At 42.4% G+C, this 27,562-nt stretch overlaps 1 protein-coding gene across 1 annotated transcript in view; it reads left to right on the forward strand.

The window, feature by feature from the left end:
* Positions 1–27,562, forward strand: part of OSTF1 (osteoclast stimulating factor 1) — a 60,073-nt gene that overhangs the window by 18,004 nt on the left and 14,507 nt on the right. The window contains exons 2-5 of the mRNA XM_073543771.1: positions 16,390–16,436; positions 16,758–16,808; positions 21,202–21,265; positions 23,858–23,911. Of these exons, the coding sequence (XP_073399872.1) occupies positions 16,390–16,436; positions 16,758–16,808; positions 21,202–21,265; positions 23,858–23,911 (216 nt within the window). The remainder of the gene's footprint in view (positions 1–16,389; positions 16,437–16,757; positions 16,809–21,201; positions 21,266–23,857; positions 23,912–27,562) is intronic.

Here is a 27,562-nt window from a genome sequence, read left to right on the forward strand (position 1 = left end):
AAATTAAAAAGCAAGAAATAATGCTTTATTATCATAGTGCCGAACAAAAAGTGCAACAATGTGCGATCAAAAAGAGGGATATAAATTACCATGGTACCGCTGAAAACGTCATCTTGTCCTGCAAAAAACGAGCCGCCACACAGCGTCATCAGCAAAAAAATAAGTTATAGCTCGCAGAATAAAGCGATACAAAAATAATTATTTTTTATATAAAATTGTTTTCATTGCATAAAAGCGCCAAAACATAAAAGACATAAATGAGGTATCGCTGTAATCGTACTGACCCGAAGAATAAAACTGCTTTAGCAATTTTACCGCACGCGGAACGGTGTAAACGCACCCCCCCAAAAGAAATTCATGAAACGCTGGTTTTAGTTCATTCTGCGTCCCAAAAATCAGAATAAAAAGCGATCAAAAAATGTCATGTGCCCGAAAATGGTACCAATAAAAATGTCAACTCGTCCCGCAAAAAATAAGACCTCACATGACTCGGTGGGTCAAACTATGGAAAAATTATAGCACTCAAAATGTAGTGATGCAAAAACTATTTTTACAATAAAAAGTGTCTTAGCATGCGACAGCTGCCAAACATAAAAACCCGCCATAAATAGTAAATCAAACCCCCCGTTATCACCCCCTTAGGCCGGTTTCACATTAGCGCTTTTTAAGCGCACGCACGGCCGGGGGTAGCTCCGCCCCCGAGCCGGCTCTCTGCCCGGCGTGACCGCCCCTTGCTTGTAGCGCCGCCTACTAGCGGACAGCGGCGCCTGCGATCGGCGCACCCTATCTTTAGCATAGGGTGCGCAGATCGTGCGCAGGCCGTGCGCTAGTTGCGCTTTGACCTGCGCTGCGCACTTTTGACGGTGCGCCGTGCGCGCCAAAATCCGAAAAGTTTGATTTTGGCGCGCACGGCGCACCGTCAAAAGTGCGCAGCGCAGGTCAAAGCGCAACTAGCGCTAGTAGGCGGCGCTACAAGCAAGGGGCGGGCACGCCGGGCAGAGAGCCGGCTCGGGGGCGGAGCTACCCCCGGCCGTGCGTGCGCTGAAAAAGTGCTAATGTGAAACCGGCCTTAGTTAGGGAAAAATAATAAAATTAAAAAAATGTATTTATTTCCATTTTCCCATTAGGGTTAGGGCTGAGATTAGGGTTAGGGGTGTGTTGGGGTTAGGGTTGCAGTTAGAATTGGGGGTTTCCACTGTTTGGGCACATCAGGTGCTCTCTAAACGCAACATGGCGTCTGATCTCAATTCCAGCTAATTCTGCGTTGAAAAAGTCAAATGGTGCTCCTTCCCTTCCAAGCTCTGCCATGCACCCAAACAGTGTTTTACCCCCACATATGGGGTATCAGCCTAATCAGGACAAATTGCAAAACAACTTTTGGGGTCCATTTTCTCCTGTTACCTTAGGAAAATAAAAAAATGGGGGCAAAAAGATCATGTTTGTGGAAAATATATGATTTTTTTTATTTTCACACCCGGCCGTTATAAACTTCTGTGAAGCCATTGGGGGTTCAAAGTGCTCACCACACATCTAGATAAGGTCCTTGGGGGGTCTAGTTTCCAAAATGGGGTCACTTGTGGGGTGTTTCCACTGTTTAGGCACATCAGGGGCTCTCCAAACGTGACATGGCGTCCGATCTGAATTACAGCCAATTTTGCATTGAAAAAGTCAAACGGCGCTCCTTCCCTTCTGAGCTCTGCCATGTGCTGAAACAGTGATTCCCCCCCACATATCAGGTATCAGCATACTCAGGAGAAATTGCACAATAACTTTTGCAGTCTAATTTCTCCTGTTACCCTTGGTAAAATAAAAAAAATTGTACCTGAAGTAATTTTTTTGTTAAAAAAAAGTTAAATGTTCATTTTTTTTTTAAACATTCAAAAAATTCCTGTGAAGCAATTGAAGGGTTAATAAACTTCTTGAATGGGTTTTGAGCACCTTGAGGGGTGCAGTTTTTGGAATGGTGTCTGGTGTCACTTTTGGGTATTTTCTATCATATAGACCCCTCAAAGTGACTTCAAATGTGATGTGGTCTGTAAAAATAAAATGGTGTTGTAAAAATGAGAAATCGCTGGTCAACTTTTAACCCTTATAACTTCCTAACAAAAAAATTTTGGTTCCCAAATTGTGCTGATGTAAAGTAAGCATATGTGAAATGTTATTTATTAAGTTTTTTCTGTGCCATATCTCTGTGATTTAAGGGCATAAAAATTCAAAGTTGGAAAACTGCAAAATTTTCGCCAAATTTCCGTTTTTTTCACAAATAAACAAGTTTATTTGAATGAAATTTTAACACTAACAATGAAGTACAATATGTCACGAGAAAACAATGTCAGAATCATCGGGATCCATGGAAGCATTCCAGACTTATTACCTCATAAAGGGACAGTGGTCAGAATTGTAAGAAAATTGGCCCGGTCATGAACGTGCAAACCACCCTTGGGGTAAAGGGGTTAAAGGGGTTTTCCACTCCCAAAGTATAATTGCAACACAAAGCCCTGAAATTCATCTCTTAGCGCTGCTTAAGTCCCAGAAGTTACCGTGCTTACTGTTTAGCTGGGAACGATATGTCATATGCAGTGGTCACATGTCAGTATGTTTTTTGTGCATATTTTCTGCGGTTTTGGCATGATAGATTTGTCTCTTGTGCATGCTGATAAAGTTTAGTTTTGGGAAAAAAAAGTCCTATTGTTTTTGGTGCATTTTTTTCTCCCACCGTTCATTTCAAAGGGTGAAAAACGCTGAAAGAAGTGACATGCTCTATTGTGCTAAAAAACATGAAAAGCACAAAATCTTGGTAGAAAAAAACCAAGCTGTGTACCTGAGGTGTCTGAAATCTCATAGACTTTGCTGGTACTGTAAAACACAGTTGAAAATTTGCATAAAAAACATACAAAAAGCTTAAATACCTAGTATGAACTTAGCCTTACTGTACAATACAGATGTGTGTGTTGGTATTGAAATGGAGTCGCCCTCAACTGCTTTACAATGGAGCTCATCCTGTCAAAAGTAGATGGCAGCACAGGTGTAGAGCAGAATAGTGTATGTAACATAGGATGGGAACAGCACACAGAGCGCAGCTGGTGAGGGAGCAGTGCGCTACAGCACACACTGCGCAGCTGGTAAGGAAGCGGCGCGCTACAGCACACAGCGCAGCTGGTGAGGGAGCAGTGCGCTACAGCACACACAGCGCAGCTGGTGAGGAAGCGGCGCGCTACAGCACACAGCGCATCTGGGGAGGGAGCAGCGCGCTACAGCACACAGCGCAGCTGGGGAGGAAGCAACGCGCTACAGCACACAGCGCAGTTGGGGAGGAAGCAACGCGCTACAGCACACAGCGCAGTTGGGGAGGAAGCAACGCACTACAGCACACAGCGCAGCTGGGGAGGAAGCAACACGCTACAGCACAGCGCAGCTGGGGAGGGAGCAGCGCGCTGCAGCACACAGCGCAGCTGGGGAGGGAGCAGCGCGCTACAGCGCGCAGCTGGGGAGGGAGCAGCGCTCTAGCGTAGCTGGGGAGGGAGCAGCATGCTCTAGCGCACAGCGCAGCTGGGGAGGGAGCAGCGCGCTCTAGCGCACACAGCGCAGCTGGGGGGAGCAGCGCGCTACAGCCAACAGCTCAGTTAGGGAAGGAGACTGTCATTCTTGCTGTCAGATCTGACAGAACCATTAGAAAATGCATCGGGAAACGCATCCAGAATTGGATCATTAGAAACCTTCACATGGTGGTGCAGACAGACAAGAATTACATTTATTGGGACAGCTGTGCACAGCACCAGGTCTTCTTTTGATGGTTCTTTCCTGGGGGCCAATAGCAGATCAGAGGAGTATCTGTGATCTGTGGTGCATGGAGCCTGGAGAAGGAGCAGGTGGTTGTGGGAAATGTAGTTTATAGTGGGCAGTACTGAGGAACACCTACTTCACACTGAGCAGAGACACAGTGAGGCTGTGTGCCCACGATGCGATTTTTTAAGCGTTTTTGCCGCGATTTTCGGCGCGAAAATGTTTAAAAATCGTGTACAGAATGCCCCCCATGCATTCCTATGGCATTCCGCACATGCTGTGCTAATGCTGCGCTTTTTTCCGCGGCAGAATCGCATCGCGGAAAAAATCGCAGCATGCTCATTCTTTTGTGCGGAATCGCAAAGAATTGCCGCGATTCCACACCCATAGGAATGCATGAGAACCGCTTACTTCCCGCATGTGGCTATGCCCACCATGCGGGAAGTTAAGCGTCTCATGTGCGGTTGGTACCCACGGTGTGGAGGAGAGGAGACTGTCCTCCAGGCCCTGGGCACCAATAAAAAATAAAAAATCGGGGTATATTAACCTTCCGATGTCCCGCGCTGCATTCCCGACCTAAGCGTTCCCAGTAATGCCTTGCGGCAAGGTCCTGTGATGACGTAGTCTCGCGTGACTCTAGCAGTCTCGCGAGATCGCTATAGTAACGCGAGACCAACGTCATCACAGGTCTCGCAAGGCATTACTGGGAACGCTGAGGCCCGGGATGGCAGCGCGGGACGCCGGAAGGTAAATATACCCCGATTTTTCTTTTTTTTTTTTTTTTTTTTTAGCATTTTTAACATTCTATCTTTTACTATTGAGGCCGCATAGGCGGCTTCAATAGTAAAAAGCTGCTCACACTTGTCAAACACTGTGTTTGACGAGTGTGACCAACCTGTCAATCACTTTCCAAGCGATGCTTCAAATCGCTTGGAAAGTGCTTGAGAAAATCGCGAACAGAATCGCGGTGAAATCGCGTGGAAAAAAACGCGCGATTTCTGGGAAGGAGTCCGGTTTTTAGTGTGCGTTTTAACACACAACGTGGGCACATAGCCTAAGGGTGGACTCACATCTGCTTTTAAAATCTGGTGATATTATTTATTGAGGTTGTGCTCATCTGCGAGTTTTTCCTCACCTGGTATTGGAGTGAGGAAAAGATCACACCATGGTGCATATGGGCGCGTGAAACGGCCGAAACTCACCAATGAAAGTCAGTGGATGCAAGAAAAAAATCTCACGGCACTTGGACCATGCGTGTGCCGCGCAATTTTTACGCACACGTCTCACAGGAAAGCTGACATTTCATCAGCCAAGAACAGTAAATTCACAGCGTGATCCCTCCGAGAAGAATAGATAGAATGGATATATAGGTAGACGTCATTGAGATCTAGAATCAGTGCAGGACATGTAGCTTACTGTACATGTATTTAGCTAATAATTAAATGCAGTAATATGTAATTTAACCCAAGCGTTGCGTATCCACTGGAATTCGTAAACCTATAGATATGGCACGCAACAACAATATTATGATAAAATACCAACTCTCTATTACTAATGAGCAAATTAACTATAAAATCAATAACTGAAAAATATCCACAATTAGAACAAAATAAGCAGAAGGTGGGGTTACAATAGCACGAAGTTTGTATATCTCAATTATAGAATATAAAAGATAAGTACAGGGTGCGCCATGTATATGGCTACACCTAAATAAAATGGGACTGGTTGGTCATATCAACTTCCTGTTTGTGGCACATTAGTATAGGGGAGGAGGGAAACTTTTCAAGATGGGTGGTGACCATGGTGGCCACTTATAAAATGTGTTCAAAGTGTTGCCCATTGTGTTGGATTGTCAATGCAACCCTCTTCTCCCACTCTTGACACACTGATAGCAACACCACAGAAGAAATGCTAGTCTAAGGGGGTGAGATTCCTTGTAGGAATGCTCGGACCTGACACCCATAATGTGGTGGTGCACCATCTTGCTGGAAAAACTCAGGGAACATGCCATCTTCAGTGCATAAAGAGGGCAACACATCATCATGTAGCAATTTCAGATATCCAGTGGCATTGAGGTTTCCATTGATGAAGAATGGCCCCATTATCTTTGTACCCCATATACCACACCATACCATCAATTATGGGTGTCAGGTCCGAGCATTCCTACATGAGCAGGATCCTGGAAAGTGGATTGGTCGTCGTGGGCCAGTTGAATGGCCACCAAGGTCTCCCGATCTGACCCCCTTAGACTTTTATCTTTGTTGTCATCTGAAGGCAATTGTCTATGCTGTGAAGATACGAGATGTGCAGCATCGGAAACAACGGATACTGGAAGCCTGTGCTAGCATTTCTTCTGCGGTGTTGCTATCAGTGTGTCAAGAGTGGGAGAAGAGGGTTGCATTGACAATCCAACACAATGGGCAGCGCTTTGAACACATTTTATAAGTGGTCATAAACTTGTAAATAACTCATGAAAGAATAAAGTTACGTTAAAATCAAGCACACCATTGTTTTTCTTGTGAAATTCTCAATAACTTTGAGTCACATGACTCTCTTCCCATTGGAAAAAATAAAGTTGGATCCAAAATGGCCGACTTTATGGCTGATCCAATCCCTTTTTGGTTCCTATCCTCCAATAAATATAGGCTTTATCTTGTTATTAGCCAGTAGTTCACATGAGGCAGTTAGAATAGGGACCCGTTCAATGAGATCACCTTGACGTTGGTGAATGGGCTCACATCTTTTGGCCAAATCTTGTGCTAAGTATCTCATATGTTTTTTTCTAAATTCGAAGCCATTATGCTATTCAAACTTCATATATTTCATATTTGAGATGCCTTAATGCAATTGAGTGCAACCATTACCTTATTTTGATATGTAAGCTATTTTTTGGTATGCACCTATTCAGACTAGGATGTGTCGTCAGTTTTTTCTGTCGTTCTGCAGTACTTGGCAGCAGCCACTACATGTTGAATGGATTGAGTTGTGCAGTTGGTGATTGTCAGATCCCCACCGACTTGATATTTTTGGCCTACCTTAGGAATAGGTCATCAGTATCTTGTGACTGGACAATATAGACTGCAATACCATGTACAACCCACTGACACAAAATGGTGTGTTTTTTAGAAAAAGAGCTGTCCCTTCTTTCTAATCCCTTTTCACCTCAAGCCAAGTTCACTTTAGCATATTTCACGGCCCATGTATGGACCATAATGCCCAGTATGGTGGCGGGTCTCCTGGATCAAACTTGGTCTCATGTGTCTTTAAGTTTGGGTCAGTTTGGCCTTTATGGTCTGTACACGGATCATGAAATTAGCATTATGAGGGCGGGTTCACATAAGCTTAATAGAAGTGTCGGAGACCTCTGATGAGTGATGAGTCCCCTCCCTTTCCTGCCAATCATGAGATGACACCATCTCTTTATAGACATGTGTTGAGTCTTCACCACAGAGGAGGGGCAGTGATCAATTCACAGTAGCACAATCCATTGCACTGGATTCCACGTGATTGACATGGTGGGACGTAGAAGTGGGCATGACGGCTCGGATACAGACGTTACTTACCAAGTATTGCGCAGGGCGGAACCACCTTTAGGTGCAGGAAAGATGTCTCAACTCGTTTCCTTCACTTCCTGTCATGGTGTTACAGCAGAAGTTGGGCACTAGTCATTCAGCGTGTACGGACAGGCAGCTCAGCAGGATTCCTGGGTTTTGTACAGTTTCTTCCTGCATTTTCAGGCGTACGTTGCATAATTGATGTCTTCTCAACAACTCTATAGGAAATGCATTTGTTCCAAGTTGAAATTCTACTCCGCTGACACTTATGCATATAATCATGTTTATATAATCATGTTTCTACAGGGATTGGCCCCATGTTCATTAATGGGTAAAACTGCAAAGTGATTGTAGAAACAAGCAACTGTGCCACTTACAGTACTTCTTATTCAAATCCACTCCTTTCTCAATAATGGAGGGATTTTCTATACTTTACTGCTAGTTACCTGCTACATCATAATGACCAGTGTCCTAGACAGGGAGCATACGCTTTAGAGATCTCCTCCTATGGCTGGTCTGATTGCTGGTTCCAGCCGGTTTGTGTCTCAGCACTACTTCCATGATTCTGATGCAAAGGCGCATAGGAGAATGCACATACTCACGACCACACCACTGGTTTGAAGTGCAAATCCTTAGGAGTGCTCTGCCCCATTCTAAAGAGGGAGGCGGAGGAGCGGTGTGTTACTAAAGATAGAAAATGAGCACCTCTCTTCAATTATGCCCGATGTTCGTCCCTATGGGAGAGAAACTGCTGCCAACGATGTCTGTCAATGCCTTATTCGTCACTTCTTATTGAGAACACTTACGGTAGATGTTGAGGTGAACATTCATGTATATATCTGGGAGGTAAGAAGAATAGCTACTTAATAATGGGTCTGTGAAAAATTTCTGTAACGGTCTACAGTATAGGTGATGAAAGTAATCCTGGCGGAGCACAACTTCCGGAACCTGCACATGTAGACTGATGGTCACATGTGCGCACTCTCTCGGTATTCAAGGTCTATGGAACAAATGGGAAAGGCTGAACAATGGTTATACAATAGGGACAGTTCAAGGATCTGCTCATGAGTACCCAGGACTTCTTATACAGGCAGTAATGCTACAGTGGATGGCCGGTCTGCACACATACTGCAGTTGAACTCTGGGGAAGCTCATTAATTTATTATTGGGGAAACTTTATAACCCCAAAAAAACCTATAGCCCTTTTTAAGTCTTTTAAAATCATCTGATCCGTAAGGCTACGTTCACATGTTGCGTTTTTGCTGCATTTTTTTTAGTGCAAATTTTAACCTGCGTTTTACAGTACCAGCAAAAGCTATGAGATTTCAGAAATCTCATGCACACACATCGTTTTTTTTATTTCTCCTGACTGACTTGGGAAAACTGCTGCATTTTTTTGCAGACTGCAGCATTTCACCCATAGAGAGCAATATGTAGGTGTAAAAATGCAGGTACCGTATATACTCGAGTATAAGCCGACCCAAGTATAAGTCGAGACCCCTAATTTTGCCACAAAAAACTGGGAAAACTTTTTGACTCGAGTATAAGCCAGGGGGGGTGCTGCACAAGGGTTAATGGTGGCCCAAGAAGATGCTCCATAGATTAATACCCCCATAAAATGCTGCAGAAGGGTTAATGGTGGCCCAAGAAGATGCTCCATAGATTAAAAAAAAAAAAATGGGCTGAAAATCTCAGCTTATACTCACGTTTATACGGTATTAGGTTTTGCTGTGTTTTTTTTTGGGTTTATTTTTGTTTTTTCCCATTCGTTTTTAGACAAAAGTGAATGCTATATAGATAGGCCAAATAAATAGTAGCCTAAAAGTGTTAATGTGAGAGTTACATACCCCTGGGCATCCCTTGGGCACATTCATATGGTTACTATTCTGCTTGTTTACCGGTGTAATAACCCCTTAATGACCGGGTCAATTTTTACAATTCTGACCACTGTCACTTTGAGGTAATAACTCTGAAACGCTTCAACGGATCCCGCTGATTCTGAGACTATTTTCTCGTGACATATTATTCTTCAGGATAGTAGTAAAATTTGTTCGATATGTGTTTATTTGTGAAAAAAACCCTGAAATCTGTAGAATATTTTGAAATTTTCAATCTTTTAATTTTTATGCTCTTAAATCAGAGACTTACGTCACACAAAATGGTTAATAAATAACATTTCCCACATGTATACTTTACATCAGCACAATTTTTGAAACATACCGTATTTTTCAGACCATAAGACACATTTTGTTCCCCAAAAATTTTGGAGAAAAATCAGGGCTGCGTCTTATAGTCAGGATGTAACTTACCAGGAGTCTCATCCCAGGCTGATGCGCGGCAGTTTTGCACATGCTCGGTAGTGCAGGGGCTCCTCCTTCATTTTGTGAAATCCCGGAGCCCCTACACATCCTTCCCAGGCTGGTGTGCGGCAGTTTTGGAGATACTCGGTGGTGCAGGGGCTCCGCCGACATTTTGTGAAAGCCTGGAGCCCCTGCACTTCCTTTGCTGTAATGCGTTGGCCTCAGCAAAATGGCTGCCAGAAGTGGCACATGTGTAGATTGAGATCTCAGGAGACGAGTTCTCATTCTGTGCATGCGCCGCCTCCGGTGGCCATTTTCATGGAGACCACAGCAATGGAAGTGCGGGGGCTCTGGGCTTTCACAAAATGTCGGCGGAGCCCCTGTACCACCGAGCATCTCCAAAACTGCTGCGCATCAGCCTGGGATAGACGTGCCCCCTGCACCACCAAACCTGCTGCACCAGCTTGGGGTAAGTCAGATCATTGCGAGACCACCGAAGACCTCCTGTGACCCTGCTCCACCAGTGCTTCCTAACACACCCTACCATACCCCCGGTAAGCTGAATAATTTGGACTGTAAGACGGACTCTCATTTGATGCATTAATTTTTTTCCTTATTTTTCTTCTGAAAATTTGGGGTGCGTCTTCTGGTACGGTGTGCGTCTTATAGTCAGAAAAATGTTAATTTTTTTGTTAGCAAGTTATAAGGGTTTAAAAGTTGATCAGCGATCTTATTTTTACAACACAATTTACAAAAGCATTTTTTTAAGGACCACCTCACATTTGAAGTCACTTTGAGGGGTTTGTGTGACAGAAAATACCCAAATGTGACACCATTCTAAAAACTGCACCCCTTCAAGGTGATCAAAACCACATTCAAGATAACCCTGCAGGTACTTCACAGGAACTGAAGCACTGTGGAAGAAAAAAAATGAACATATCATTTTTTTGTGAAAAAATTTAATGTAGACACAAACTTTTTTTTATCTTCACAAGGGTAACAGGAGAAAAGGGACCCCAAAATGTGATGTGCAACTTTTCCTGACTACGCCTATACCATATTTGTGGGAGAAATCTGTTTGAGCGCAAGGCTCGGAAAGGAAGGAGCGCTGTTTGACTTTTTGAATGTAAAATTTGCTGGAATAATTAGCGGACACAATGTCATGTTTGGAGACCCCTGATGTGCCTAAACAGTGGAAACCCCCCCCCCCACACACAAGTGACCCCTTTTTGGAAACCGCACCCCTCAAGGATTTTATCCAGAAGTATAGTGAGCATGTTGAACCCACAGGTATGACATAGTATTTGATAACCTTAGGTTATCATATTGAATATGTCGTCATTAGTATTAAGTGCTCGCTACTCTAGCTTGCATCGGGTGCTCGGGTACACACCAAATCTTGCGGGTGCTCGAGTCCCTACTCCTAATGTTTTGTGGCTGTTAGATCCATAAAAATGCAGGGATCCGCGATACTGCATACATACCCGAGCACCCGATGCAAACTCAAGTAGCGAGTATTTGCGCTCAACACTAGCCTTCATATCATGTTTTTTTTTTTTTTTTAATTTTTTTTTACCCTAATGCAACCGTTACCACAGCCCTAGCCATAACCCTAAGCCCAACTGCAGAGTGGAAAAAATAATTTATTTTGTAATTTTTATCTAACTAAGGGGGTGATAAAGTGATAAAGGGAGATTTGATTTACACTTTTTTTTTATTTTTTTATTATTATTATTTTGATCACTGTGATAGTGATCAAAGAAACCAATAGGAAAAATTCCCTATTGTTGCCAGGCACTGACTGTCAGATTTTTTTTTTTTCTTTCTGGGGGATGGCGGTAATACTGGAGGGGATCTCACGGGACATCATTTCTCTCCCCTCTGACATGTTTAACATGTCAGAAGAGAAAGAAATCATTGAAACAATGGGCACCCTTTTTTTTTTTTGTGTGATTGCTCTTATTCACTGAATAACAGCGATCACGTGATCGGACATCGGAAAATCCGTCCCTGATCATGTTCTTGAGGAGGGGTCTCTGCTACCCCCGGTAGCAAAGAACCAGGAGATTTTCAGACTCTGGGGGGTGCGTTACAGCGATATGTAGCCTTTTACCAGCAGCTGTTTTAATGCATATTGGCAGTCGTTAACGGGTTGAACATATTAATGGTTGTGTGGTTATTTTATTTTTCACCTTGGTCTTCTCATTTGTATGCACTGGCTCAGTTCTCCCTCCGGATTTCCACAGTGTCACACCTTGGAGCATTATTTGCACACACACTGTTTACTGTCTTTTGTTTTTATATATACATGATGGTATATCTATTTATTCTATGCTTCACACTACCATCTATTATGTATTTTCTGTGTGTGTATACCTTTCCATCTTAAATTTACAACCAATGTGGTGGGTTTGATTCAGAAGTCTTCAGGTAGATATGGATGGTATTTTGCTGTAAGGTTTAGTTACCATTGACAACAATGTTTTTATATTGTGCCCTGGGACTGTTTTTTGCATCCTACACATTTTTTTCTTTTAAGTGGTTGTAATATGTATATCACTTTGAGTTGATGTACCAATAAAGGATTTTTACATTAATCACTGGAGTAGTCCTTTTTTCTGCCAGATCTATAGAGATTTATAATAGGTATCGATAGACTAAAAGTTGCACAATCCCACAGACATTATGTAATTGCACCCTGTGGAGCTTATTGGACTGTTTTTTTGTAATTAAATGGGGGGAAAAAAACGTGGGTTCCCCTCCATTTTTGATAACCACCAAAGATAAGGCAGACAGCTGTGAGCTGATATCAGGCTGGGAAGGTCTCTTGTTATTGGGCCCGTCCCAGCCTAAAAACTAGCCTGCAGCTGCCCCAAAATGTGGCGCATCACATTACAGTTGTGGCCAAAAGTATTGATACCCCTGCAATTTTGTCAGATAATACTCAGTTTCTTCCTGAAAATGATTGCAAACACAAATTCTTTGTTATTATCTTTGTTTAATTTGTCTTAAATTAAAAAACACAGAATTGTCCTAAAGCCAAATTGGATATAGTTCCACACCAAGCATAAAAAAAGAGGGTGGACAAAAGTATTGGCACTGTTCGAAAAATCATGTGATGCTTCTCTAATTTTTGTAATTAACAGCACCTGTAACTTACCTGTGGCACCTAATAGGTGTTGGCAATAACTAAATCACACGTGCAGCCAGTTGACATGGATTAAAGTTGACTCAACCTCTGTCCTGTGTCCTTGTGTGTACCACATTGAGCATGGAGAAAAGAAAGAAGACCAAAGAACTGTCTGAGGACTTGAGAAACCAAATTGTGAGGAAGCATGAGCAATCTCAAGGCTACAAGTCCATCTCCAAAGACCTGAATGTTCCTGTGTCTACCGTGCGCAGTGTCATCAAGAAGTTTAAAGCCCATGGCACTGTGGCTAACCTCCCTAGATGTGGACGGAAAAGAAAAAGTGACGAGATTTCAACGCAAGATTGTGCGGATGTTGGATAAAGAACCTCGACTAACATCCAAACAAGTTCAAGCTGCCCTGCAGTCCGAGGGTACAACAGTGTCAACCCCGTACTATCCGTCGGCGTCTGAATGAAAAGGGACTGTATGGTAGGAGACCCAGGAAGACCCCACTTCTTACCCCGAGACATAAAAAAGCCAGGCTGGAGTTTGCTAAAACTTACCTGAAAAAGCCTAAAACGTTTTGGAAGAATGTTCTCTGGTCAGATGAGACAAAAGTAGAGCTTTTTGGGCAAAGGCATCAACATAGAGTTTGCAGGAGAAAAAAAGAGGCATTCAAAGAAAAGAACACGGTCCCTACAGTCAAACATGGCGGAGGTTCCCTGATGTTTTGGGGTTGCTTTGCTGCCTCTGGCACTGGACTGCTTGACCGTGTGCATGGCATTATGAAGTCTGAAGACTACCAACAAATTTTGCAGCATAATGTAGGACCCAGTGTGAGAAAGCTGGGTCTCCCTCAGAGGTCATGGGTCTTCCAGCAGGACAATGACCCAAAACACACTTCAAAAAGCACTAGAAAATTGTTTGAGAGAAAGCACTGCAGACTTCTAAGGTGGCCAGCAATGAGTCCAGACCTGAATCCCATAGAACACCTGTGGAGAGATCTAAAAATGGCAGTTTGGAGAAGGCATCCTTCAAATATCAGGGACCTGGAGCAGTTTGCCAAAGAAGAATGGTCTAAAATTCCAGCAGAGCATTGTAAGAAACTCATTGATGGTTACCGGAAGTGGTTGGTCGCAGTTATTTTGGCTAAAGGTTGTGCAACCAAGTATTAGGCTGAGGGTGCCAATACTTTTGTCTGGCCCATTTTTGGAGTTTTGTGTGAAATGATCAATGTTTTGCTTTTTGCTTCATTCTCTTTTGTGTTTTTTCATTTAAGACAAATTAAATGAAGATAATAATACCAAAGAATTTGTGATTGCAATCATTTTCAGGAAGAAACTGAGAATTATCTGACAGAATTGCAGGGGTGTCAATACTTATGGCCACAACTGTAGATGTCCAAATTCTGGCGCTTTTCCCTTCTCTTCTCAATTGCCCTGGTGTGGCAATTGGGGTAACAGTGCTTAAGGTTGAAATCAGCTGTGAATTGTCCAAAAACACAGCTGACCTCAATCTCTGGTGTTGGTAATGGAGAGGTGTCTATCAGACACCCCAGTTACTAACCCAGTAAGTAAAAAGAAAAAAAAATGCATGCACTCTTTATTTAAATAAACATAGCCTTACACTTCCACTGGTTCACAATTTTATTAGCAAGAAAAAGTTCCCATGCAGGTCTGACGTAGTCCACCAAATCCAATGTAGTCCGGAGCACAGATGAGCAAGAAGGCCTGAAGAGCAGTGACGTTAGTGCTCTGTAGAGGCACTGGGTTTCGCTGCACTCCTCGAGACTCGGCGACTGTTTAGAGCAGTAACGTTACTGATGTCGCCCCTGTTCAGAGACGCCAGGTCTTGTGGATAGCGGTGAGCTGGGAGTGGCTGCTGCTAAAGCCTACGTTGCGATTGGCGCAGGTCGCCGCACTGTCAAAAGGACGCCTGCGGTGGCAAAAGCATACCTGCGCATGGCCTGCGTACCCAGTGCTAAAGATAGGGTACGCAGGCCGCATGCACCCATAGGCGGACGCTCATGTGAAACTAGCCTAAAATGGGAGTGATTGCTGCTGTGTTTTTCCTGCCAAGAGATGTAGAATTTTCTGCATTCAAATACTCAGTGCATGCACATATCCTAAAAGAAAAAATACAGTAATAGTTAAATTGCTTTTTGGTTAGTGCCGTAAAAAAGGGATATTTTTAAAGGAGTTGTCTACTACTAGACTACCACTGCTTTAATCCATTCAGGCTTCTTAGAATCTATCTTATCCTTCTGGAGCAGCCCAGCTGCGGCACGTTCATTTTTTATTTTCGATGGGGCTCTGAATTGACTAAGAAGGGGTTGTCTAGGACTGTAAAATCCCTTTAACACTTCAATTATTGTTTTGTTGCAGCAAAAGTCGGTCCTTAGCTCAGCAGGATCGTTTTAGGGAATATTTGTGCAATTCTTATTGGTAAGAACAGAATAAAATTATCAAATAGTAAGGGGGTATGTGCGCACGTTGCAGATTTGCAGCAGAACCGCAAGTGTGTGACCAACCAATGTTATTCAATAGGAAAAAAAAAGCTGTGTACATGCTGCGGAAAATTCCGCACGGAATCCGCAGCGGTTTATTTTCAGCAGCATGTCATTTCTTTTTGCGGATCTGCATGCGTTTTACACCCATTGAATTAATAAAATCCGCAGGGCTAAAAAGACATGCCAATCCACAAAAAAAAAAAACGTGGATTTTTATCTGCGTTTTCTGCCAAGAGATGCAGATTCCATGCAGAAAATTCTGCAGGCAAATCTGTAATGTGTGCACATAGCCTAAGAGGGAAATGCTCTTTTATGGAAAAGCCCTCATTTACAAGTAGTAAGACGCCCTGACGTATTTATTTGCTAGCGGTATATCCCCATAGGTCTTGTGCTGGCGTCTTTTTGCTATACAACTTGTCCTCTTGCCATTAAATTAAAGGGAAACTGTCACCTTATTTTATCCCCTATGAGATTCGGCCACCGCCATCAGGGGCTTATCTACAGCATTCTCTAATGCTGTAGATAAGCCCCCGATGTAACCTGAGAAAGGAGTTAGATTATACTCACCCGGCGGTCCGGTCCGATGGGTGTCGCGGGACCTCCCATCTTCTAGCGATGACGTCCTCCTCCTTACTTCTGCCACGGCTCCTGTGCAGGCGTATTATATCTGCCCTATTGAGGGCAGAGCAGAGTACTGCAGTGCGCAGGCGCCGGGAAAGATCAGAGAGGTCCGGTGCCTGCGCACTGCAGTACATTACTCTGCCCTCAATAGGGCAGATATAATACGCCTGCTCAGAAGCCGAGACAGAAGCAAGGAGGAGGACGACATCGCTAGAAGATGGGAGGACCCGGACCTGCGACACCCATCAGACTGGACCACCCACCCGGTGAGTATAATCTAACTTGTTTTTCTTATCTTTCAGGTTACATCCGGGGGCTTATCTACAGCATTACAGAATGCTGTAGATAAGCCCCTGATGCCGGTGGCTGCATTTCATAGGGGAAAAATGAGGTGACAGATCCCCTTTAAAACTTGCAAAGTAGTTGCAAATGACTTCCATGATTGAATGACTGCTACTATTGATAATTTTGTATTTTGCTTTCTTTTTGCAGGGCAAGTGAAAGTTTTCCGGGCGCTGTACACATTTGAACCTAGAACGGTATGCACCATCTGCATTCTCATCACTTTTCTCCCACTTTATGAAATGATTAGGCTAAGTATTGTAAGAGTTTAGTTGCGTAAAATGGGCCACAGGTCAGAGGAGTGATGGCGTCTTAAGTGTTAATATAGAATAAGAACGGATTGTGGCTTCCTCAGTCACAAAACCACCATGTTGGAGTGATGGGAAAGAATGACTGTATGCTGGTCTAACAAATGCGATGTTTCTCAGAATAGATTCTACTGGGCAGCGGCAATTAGATAATTTCACCTCCAGTTTCCAGTTGTATTAGCTTATATGTATTGTCTGTTCTATTTTCAGCCTGATGAACTATACTTTGATGAAGGGGATATTCTTTACATTTCAGATATGGTAAGTGTGTCATTGACCCACAATCTCCGCCTGACTCATTTCCTAGATTTTTACTGATGAGTAAGAAAATATATGCACATACTATGTGTGTGTGTGCATATATAATGTATGTATGTGGGGAATATATATAACATGTGGGTGGAGAAAACATACTGTATGTGGGGATATACTGTATATAATGTATCTGGAGGAAGAATTGTTATATATTCACAGCTCAAAAAAAATAAAGAGAACACTCAAATAACACAACCTAGATCTGAATGAAATATTTTCATTGAATACTTTGTTCTGTACAAAGTTGAATGTGCTGACAACAAAATCACACAAATCATCAATGGAAATCAAATTTATTAACCAATGGAGGTCTGGATTTTGAGTCCCATACAAAATTAAAGTGGAATGTAATGTCCTTAAAACAAGTCAAAATGAGGCTCAGTATTGTGTGCGGCCTCCACGTGCCTGTATGACCTCCCTACTGTACAACGCCTGGGCATGCTCCTGATGAGGCGGCGGATGGTCTCCTGAGGGATCTTCTCCCAGACCTGGACTAAAGCATCGGTCAACTCCTGGACAGTCTGTGGTGCAACGTGACGTTGGTGGATGGAGCAAGACATGATGTCCCAGATGTGCTCAGTTGGATTCAGGTCTGGGGAACGGGCGGGCCACTCCACAGCTTCAATGCCTTCATCTTGCAGGAACTGATGACACACTCCAGCCACATGAGGTCTGGCATTGTCCTGCATTAGGAGGAACCCAGTGCCAACCACACCAGCATATGGTCTCACAAGGGGTCTGAGGATCTCATCTCTGTACCTAATGGCAGTCAGGCTACCTCTGGCGAGCACATGGAGGGCTGTGCGGCCCTCCAAAGAAATGCCACTCCACACCATTACTGAACCACTGCGAAACCGGTCATGCTGAAGGATGTTGCAGGCAGCAGATCGCTCTCCACGGCGCCTCCAGACTCTTTCACGTCTGTGATGTGTTCAGTGTGAACCTGCTTTCATCTGTGAAGAGCACAGGGCGCCAGTGGTGAATTTGCCAATCCTGGTGTTCTGTGGCAAATGCCAAGCGTCCTGCACGGTGTTGGGCTATGAGCACAACCCCCATCTGTGGATGTCGGGCCCTCAGACCATCCTCATGGAGATGGTTTCTAACAGTTTGTGCAGACACATGCACATTTGTGGCCTGGTGGAGGTCATTTTCCAGGGCTCTGGCAGTGCTCCTTCTGTTCCTCCTTGCACAAAGGCTGAGGTTGCCCTCCTACGGCCCCCTCCACATCTCCAGGTGTACTGGCGTGTCTCCTGTAGCGCCTCCAGCCTCTGGACACTACGCTGACAGACATAGCAAACCTTCTTGACACAGCTCGCATTGATGTGCCATCCTGGATGAGCTGCACTACCTGAGCCACTTATGTGGGTTGTAGAGTCTCTCATGCTACCATGAGTGTGAAAGCACAACCAACATTCAAAAGTGACCAAAACGTCAGCCAGAAAGCATTGGTCCTGAGATGTGGTCTGTGGTGCCCACCTGCAGAACCACTCCTTTATTGAGTGTGTCTTGATAATTGCCAATAATTTCCATCTGCTGTCTATTCCATTCGCACAACAGCATGTGAAATTGATTGTCAATCAGTGTTGCTTCCTAAGTGGACAGTTTGATTTCACAGAAGTTTGACCTACTTGGAGTTATATTCTGTTGTTTAAGTGTTGCCTTTATTTTTTTGAGCGTATATATTAAAAGTATATGGAGCAGGACACGGAGTGTGTGTGTGTGTGTGTATATATATATATATATATATATATATATATATATATATATATATATATATATATATATATATATACATGTATGTATGTGTATATATATATTTATGTACAGTACAGACAAAAAGTTTGGATACACCTTCTCATTCAAAGAGTTCCCTTTATTTTCATGACTATGAAAATTGTAGATTCACTCTGAAGGCATCAAAACTATGAATTTACACATGTGCAATTATATAATTAACAAAAAAGTGTGAAACAAGTGAAAATATGTCTTATATTCTAGGTTCTTCAAAGTAGCCACCTTTTGCTTTGATTACTGCTTTGCACACTCTTGGCATTCTCTTGATGAGCTTCAAGAGGTAGTCACCGGAAATGGTTTTCACTTCACAGGATGTGCCCTGTCAGGTTTAATAAGTGGGATTTCTTGCCTTATAAATGGGGTTGGGACCATCAGTTGTGTTGTGCAGAAGTCTGGTGGATACACAGCTGATAGTCCTACTGAATAGACTGTTAGCTGCTTTTTTCTTGCCATAATACAAAATTCTAAGTAAAGAAAAATGAGTGGCCATCATTATTTTAAGAAATGAAGGTCAGTCAGTCCGAAAAATTGGGAAAACGTTGAAAGTGTCCCCAAGTGCAGTGGCAAAAACCATCAAGCGCTACAAAGAAACTGGCTCACATGAGGACCGCCCCAGGAAAGGAAGACCAAGAGTCACCTCTGCTGTGGAGGATAAGTTCATCCGAGTCACCAGCCTCAGAAATCGCAGGTTAACAGCAGCTCAGATTAGAGACCAGGTCAATGCCACACAGAGTTCTAGCAGCAGACACATCTCTACAACAACTGTTAAGAGGAGACTTTGTGCAGCAGGCCTTCATGGTAAAATAGCTGCTAGGAAACCACTGCTAAGGACAGGCAACAAGCAGAAGAGACTTGTTTGGGCTAAAGAACACAAGGAATGGACATTAGACCAGTGAAAATCTGTGCTTTGGTCTGATGAGTCCAAATTTGAGATCTTCAGTTCCAACCACCATGTCTTTGTGCGATGCAGAAAAGGTGAACGGATGGACTCTACATGCCTGGTTCCCACCGTGAAGCATGGAGGAGGAGGTATGATAGTGTGGGGGTGCTTTGCTGGTGACGCTGTTGGGGATTTATTCAAAATTGAAGGCATACTGAACCAGCATGGCTACCACAGCATCTTGCCGCGGCATGCTATTCCATCTGGTTTGCGTTTAGTTGGACCATCATTTATTTTTCAACAGGACAATGATCCCAAACACACCTCCAGGCTGTGTAAGGGCTATTTGACCAAGAAGGAGAGAGATGGGGTGCTACGCCAGATGACCTGGCCTCCACAGTCACCAGACCTGAACCCAATTGAGATGGTTTGGGGTGAGCTGGACCGCAGAGTGAAGGCAAAAGGGCCAACAAGTGCTAAGCATCTCTAGGAACTCCTTCAAGACTGTTGGAAGTCCTTTTTCGGAGACTACCTCTTGAAGCTCATCAAGAGAATGCCAAGAGTGTGCAAAGCCATAATCAAAGCAAAAGGTGGCTACTTTGAAGAACCTAGAATATAAGACATATTTTCAGTTGTTTCACACTTTTTTGTTAATTATATAATTCCACATGTGTAAATTCATAGTTTTGATGCCTTCAGAGTGAATCTACAATTTTCATAGTCATGAAAGTAAAGAAAACTCTTTGAATGAGAAGGTGTCCAAATTTTTGGTCTGTACTGTATATGTCATATATTAGTGTGTGTGTAAATGTCAAGTGAGTTCAGCTCAACTCTCATCGTGAGCGGTCTTCCATTTGGCAAAGATGTTTTGACTGGAGGTACAATACATAGGAATGCAAAGATGAACACTGTAGACACCTTCAGTAGGTCCCTGATTGCTGTGATAAGCCATCTGTATACAGCCGTAATTTAAGCAATAAAGTGACAGGTTGTGGCCACGAAGGCTGGGCTTCATTGGAAATGGCTGAAATGTACCTGCAATTAATAATGTTTAAATCCACCCCCCCCCCAATAAACTTGATAAAAATCCATTTAAAAAAAAGTAGTTAAATTGTAGAATCCACAGCGCGCTAAAAGGATTTGTTCCTCTTGGTCATCTTCAAGAACCTTCATGACTGTCGATCTAGTAGACTTTGGCCATTTGTGTGTTACTTGAGCAGCTAATAATATGCTATAATGAGAAAATGGCACTATGTGAGCACTGGAATGCTCCATCTATTGTGGTAAATGCGTAAAAATATCCAGTATAATATTGAAATATGTGGAAATGTTTATAATCTAGCTCGATATATATAACATCTATAAATCATTGCACCTTGTTAGCTTACCCAACATAAGGCTGCTGTCACACTGCAAATACACTTCTTTTTTGCACCTGTATTACAGACGCAATCCATTGACCACTTGTCGTTCATCAGAATCGGAGCATTAGTGGTCTGGCTCCGTTTCTGATGACCTACTGGACGTCTCAGGGGTGCGTCCATAACACCAGCACTGAAATGTTAAACTTGTCTGAAAGCAGCCTTACAGGGTTTTTCTCTCCTGGCATTGGTCTTCATTCGTGTATATAGAGTACTTGTCTGAAAAGTGTTCTCTTTTTCACAGAGTGATACAAATTGGTGGAAGGGCACCTGTAAAGGAAAAACTGGACTCATACCAAGTAATTATGGTAAGATTCTTCTGTGCCACCTTCATGAGACTGGGGCTGGTCAAGAACTGCAGATTTTATGTCCCCTGCTTTTCTGTAGGTTATAGGATTTAAAATAAGGGTATTTGTCTGACTTCTAAATAATTTTTCTAATTTTCTAGGGAACTTGTCATATCCCAAATGCTATTCACCTGCCGATATGAGGTTACTCTGCAGGTTATGGTGTTGTAAAGCTGTGCGGCCACTGCGCTGAAAGCCTGGCTACCGGGAGGATATCACTCAGCAGTCCATCAGTGCAGAGCAGGCTGTCAGTCAGTCAGTATCGGGGCGTAGTTACTGAAAGCCGCTGACCGCCGGGATAAATAAACTTAATGTCCCAAATGCTATTAATGTGCAGACATGGGGTTAATCTGCAGGTTAGTAGCGTTACAGTGCTGTCCGGTCATGTTACTGAAATCCTGACTGCCAGGAGAAAATTAACCTTATTCCTCCTGGGAGCCGTTGGCTTTCCATACGTCCCGACACTTTGACAGCTCGCTTTTCACAGATGCGTTGTAGTTTGGTCAAATGTTGAAATCTAGGTGATGTACTACTAGCAATAGACATTACATTGTAATCAGCATTTTTTTCTTTTGTCTGCTTATATAGCGCCCTCATATAGACCAAAGCTCTCCCCTGTTTGTTTAGGGCATTGATGTGTTTGCTAAGTTTGAAGGTTGAGTTGTGTGGGATTGTTTTCGGTGCTCCAAGCCTCAATAAGGCACAGTCACTGCCAAAACGGAGGCAAGGTGGAGGACATAATGACTCATTTGCCTTATTAAAGTGAATGGCCTCTTAGAGATTACACCCGAATCAAGTTTTTCATGGCTTCAGCCAGAAGCCCTGAAGGATCCACTAACGTGGCCCAAATGCAATGTGGATGGCCTGAGACTTTGGACATACACTGAGCTGCAAGTTATAAAGGAAAAGGAGGAAAACAGTGTGGTGTTTTTTTTTTTTTTCTTCCCACGAAGAACGATTTGCAGAGCAAGCAGTTTGACACCAGGAGAACCTAGGGAGGGTATAGGAAGCCTTGATTTTTGGCTCATATCTTTTGAGTTAAAGAGGAAGTCTTAATGTCAGCTTTTTAAAATGTAGAAATGGGCAGAATAAAATGTATTCCTCCTCACAGTCGTGATGATCTCATTATTGGAGTGTTCTTTTTAGATGTGACTGTAATAATTCCAGATATATCATCTAGCTATACAAATGGACGTCTATGCCTCTACTTGCTGATAATAATCCTGCTGGTTGGCCAAATGCAACAGACCTGGTTATGGTGCAAATGGATATGGCAACAGTACTTATTTCATGTCTATGTAGCCAACGATCCAAATACAACACTGTAGTATAATCCAGCCTAACTTTACCTATTTTTTTTTTGTTGATACATAGCTATCAATTTTTCTTAATACTACAAAATTGCAAGTGATACCACTTCCTGGATGATGAAAAGCTCCCACACATGAAAGGTCTTGGAATACGTTACTGTTGGCATGACACAGGACTCATGAGAGTGCTCACTACTTCATCCGACATTCATTCTTCCAGATTCCCAAACAGTCTGAAGGGGGCTTCATCAGAGAAAATAACTCTGCAGGAAGTACAGAGATTGGACTGCAGAGTACTGAGGTGCGCCATGCCAACAGTAAAGCATCATGACACCGTTCATACTTTTCATCCAAGGGAGTGGACTCGCTCACAGTTTTGCCCAAGAATACTGCCATGAAGAAAGATTGGCATCTAAACATCCTCCAAGATCAATTTCTGCCAGCGATCTAGGAGCAGTTTAGTGATAAACAGTGTTTTACAGCATGTTGGAGCGCCATGTCACAAAGCAAAGGTGACAAACGGCTCAGTGTCCGGCACGCCACCACAAATTGCAGAAGCTTTGAAAAATAAGGGTCAAATTCTTATGGATTGCTTATAATTGTTCTCCAGTAATCTCATGCACTATTTTATTTTTTCTGACTGAATTGGAAAACTGTTTTTTTTTTTTTTTTTTTTTCTTTTTAAACCGTAACATCAATTCTTTCAGCGTTTTTTCACCATAGGAGGCAATGAGACTTTAAAAACGCAACCACGAATTTTTGACGAATGAAACGAACTTTATTAAACATGTACTGTAGATAGATGACAAATTTGCAGCAAAACCCTTTTGTAAGCGGCTTTTGGCTGCAGTAAAGAAAGCAGTGTGTGAACATAGCCTAAAGCACCAGACGTTGTCAAAACCAAAATTTGTATCAATTTTAAAACTTTTTGCTCACGACTGTAGATTTACTATAGATTTTGCACTTTAAAATGCAAAATTAATTAGATTTAAACAATTTTCAATTGTAACGCGAGCAAATTCTGCTGCAGACCTGCAGAATTCTGGATCATTAAGTCAATGGGGCAGCACGATGGCACTAATGTTATGTCACCAATAACCAGGTTTCCAAGACTAGCAAGATAATTTAGCAAAAAATACCAATGTGTATATAAAGAAATGGTGTAACGAAATATTTCTTGATAAGATATTTGGCTGCTTGCACATATGTGTCGAAATGAAAAATGGAGCTCTTTTCTTTCCAGTTGCAGAACAGGCTGAATCCATTGATAATCCACTGCATGAAGCAGCTAAAAGAGGTGAGTGTTATCTACTTACCAGGACTTTTGTTTTCTTTTTAAAGGGTTCCTGTCACCCCTTTCTGAATAAACATATTAGAAGACGCTTCTGGAAATGAAGTTTTTTTTGTTTTTTTTTTGTTTTTTTTTTGGTGCAAATCAGGCTGGGCGTGTACTAGGGTTAATACACTTGGACTTCTCCTTCCATATGTGAAAACTTGCCGACAGGTCCCATTAATGCTAACTCCGTACAAACTTTGTTTTATCTCATCTAATTCATCTACTCACATGCAATTTTAGTATTGATCGTTTTCATTGGATGATTACTGAGTACCAGATAGTCACCATTAACCTTGTGAAAGGTTTTTGTTCCTCGGCCTCTCCGGGTTTAGCACCGAGTCTGTGCTGCTGTTCAAGGTGTCCGTTATCATCTGCAATGCTCTTGTCACATCAAGAGCACTGCAGCCAATGTATGATTTCAGTCGCTCTAATGGGCTTGTGCCAGCTACATGGGCAAAACTGCAGTGTTATTGAAGAGACTTCAGAGCTGCAGACCGTATCGGACAACGGGAGCAGTGTCGGAGACTCGACCCTGGACCTAGGGAGAATGCGTAAAGAATATATATATATTTTATTTTTTTTAAACAAACTACTCCATGGGACAGAGTTTTTCTGCAACTAGAAAACTCCTTTCATTCTTTAACACAATATCACATACAGTACATTGGTGAAGGCTGAGAAGTTGAGCTTTCCACATGCAGCAGATACTGGCTATATTAAATAGCTGGCATTTGTCTCTTAACAGCCAAGGCGGGAAATGAGCTCCGGACGCTGCTGTCATCCATTTAAATGCTGTTGTCAATCTCTGACAACAGCATTTAAATGGATTACATGCCGCTGATTGTGCTTACCGGCTCACACCAGTGCCCTGAGTGCATGGTGTGCCAATGAGTTACTATTGAACCTGGGGGCCTACTGGATGACCTCATCACCACCTTCTTGGTACTCTTCTTCTGAATGCTGAGGTTCAAATGAGGCCAAGATTTATACGATATACTGCAATACTGTGTATAAACAACCAGAGGACTGCAGGTTAAAGTCCCCTTAGGGGACTAAAAAATGAAGTACAAAGCTAAATTTCAAATCAATCTCCTTTTTTCCCAATAAATATAAAAAAATAAACATATTTTGTATTGCTGCATTTAGAAGTTTGATCTATCAAAATATAGGGTTAATTAGCCTAATCAGTAAACGTAATCAGAAAAAATAAATTTTTTTTTTTGGTTACCACTCCTCCCTAACAAAAAAAAAAAAAAAAAAAATACACAAATGCTTTACTGTGTTAGTTGTAATCACGCACAGCTCTGCAAGGAGAGCAGCTATTACATATCACACTGGTAACTCCCCATTTAATTTAAAATATGTTTTGGAGGCAGATTCTTGGAGATCTTTGTCCGGCCCTTAGATCTTAATAGCTCATTTGTGTATTAAGAAAAATGTGGATTTCTCTGAAATAAGACATTGGATCCAAGATATCATTTTATTCGGCTTCCTGTGACAGATTCTGACAGATTCTCTTTTATCAAATTCTATTAATTAGCTGTCTGAGAAACTTTACATTTTCCGTATGAAGAAAATTTCAAAATCAATTCTATATTGCCTAAATAGATTGATTGCCATACTATGCTCCATAAAGGAAAAGGAAAAATCCCAATATTTTCTCCGCATTATTGGCCTTGCAGCATTATGACGCTTATGCTGGTGGGGTACATACTGCATGGCTATTTCTGGCAACACTCCTCTGTACGTGTGGTAAATAAGGCCGGACAGCCCTATCCTTCCCGAACTGCTGGCCATGTTGTTCTTAAGGGGGTTTTACACTAAGCGAGATCGCTAATGATATCGCTCAAGCGACACCGATATTGTGACGCGACAGCGATCACGCTAGCGATCTCGTTAAGTGTGAAAGGTAGCAGCGACAAACAGTGGACTGTTTGAAAGCTATCTAGCGATCACGTAACGACACAACAGCGATCTATGCCTGGTCGGATCGCTATCGTTATCGCTGGTGCGTTGCTTAGTGTAAAAGGCCCTTTAAGTAGAGTGTAAAGTCCAGCCTCTAATCAGAGGCACCAATCTTTCTCCTTTGCTTCTAGTTTACTACAGTATGTCAGTGCATGTGAATTGTCTTATTCTGGAGTACAGTCTGTTTAGCTCGCACAGACAACTACTTTTCAGCTGTGAGCAGGTCTTTTTTTTTTTTTTTTTGTTACAGGGTTTTAGCCTCTGAATATTAGCAACATATAACGGACAGCGGGTAGAAATCTTAAAAGTGACAAAATTAGTACACAAAAAAGCATTTGAATTGTAGTTGAATGTTCACCAGTATTGCTCCAAACAGATAAAGCGGATATAAAAGTCCACGTTTCCCAGTTAAAATGCTAAGTTTTTGACATGTAATTAAAAATTATACCAAGAGGAAGAATTTCATAACTTTTTTTTATCTTAATGTTACTTATATTCTGTACAAATCGATTTGAGAAACAAACAGAAATCAGTTTGGAGGGAGGGGACAATGAAAATAAAATAAAATATTTGCATAAATGTGGACTTCTAATTGGGGATGTGGTTGTGTGCAGAATTAGCTTCTCACACTTAGGACTCATGCAGAGACACGTGCAAATTGGTCCGAGCACGGACTGGCTGCAGATCTCCCAATCAGAGCGTGATAGGTTAAAAGAAAAAAATTAATCTGTCATACTCTGGTCATGAGAGCCGTGGCCAGTTTGTGCATTGTCGCGTGAGAGCCCTTAAACTCATGTTAAATTGGAGGTGAGTACATACTTGCTACCATTTAAAGTGTTTCTGATAAACCACATATAACACTTAGCTGTCCTCGCAGGATTTTCCTAATATTTTGAAATTGTAATTTACAGCAAAAGCCATGTTAAGTAAACCGCTTCAACGCTGCAAATGCAAGCGGTTATCAGTCGGCAGGAGGGAACAAAAATATTTCAGAGACATTAAGATAGTCTTCACTGTGTTCCATGGTATATCAAGAATTGGCTTAAATTAGCAGAAAAGTGATATTACCCAGTGCTGGATGGTCTTCAAAAATTGATGCAAAGGCATGAAGAAAACTGATATTGGAGGCTGCAAAGAAGACTACAGTAACTTTAAAGGAACTGTAGGAATTTCTGGCAAGTACTGGTTGTGTACTTCATGTGAAAACAATCTCCCAAGCAATCTGTCTGACCTGGGGTTATGGTGGAAAAACAAGCAATTTTTAAAAAGACAAATGTCTAAGCCTGGCTATATTTTGTCAAAATCTATGTCAAGTCCACCAAAAGAATTTGAGAAAGTGTTATGCTCTGTTGGGATCAAAGTTGAACCTTTTGGCTATAATATTGAAATTATTATTTTTGGTGCAAAGCCAATACTGCGCTTCACCAAAGGAAGTCCATACCCGGAGTGAGGTATGGTGGAGGCTATATTCTGCTTCAGTTTTTCTGTAGCTGGAAGTGGGGCTTTAGTCAAGGTGGAGAGGATTATGAACAGCTCCAAATATTCAATTTTGCATGAAAACCTTCAGGCCTTTGCTAAAATAAAACCTGAAGTTGAATTTCACCTTTCAGTATGAAAATTACCCTGAACCTACTGCTACATCAACAA

The sequence above is a fragment of the Dendrobates tinctorius genome, unplaced genomic scaffold (assembly GCF_039654945.1).
Source record: "Dendrobates tinctorius isolate UK_male_01 unplaced genomic scaffold, ASM3965494v1 ptg000134l, whole genome shotgun sequence".
Taxonomy (NCBI): Eukaryota; Metazoa; Chordata; class Amphibia; order Anura; family Dendrobatidae; genus Dendrobates; species Dendrobates tinctorius.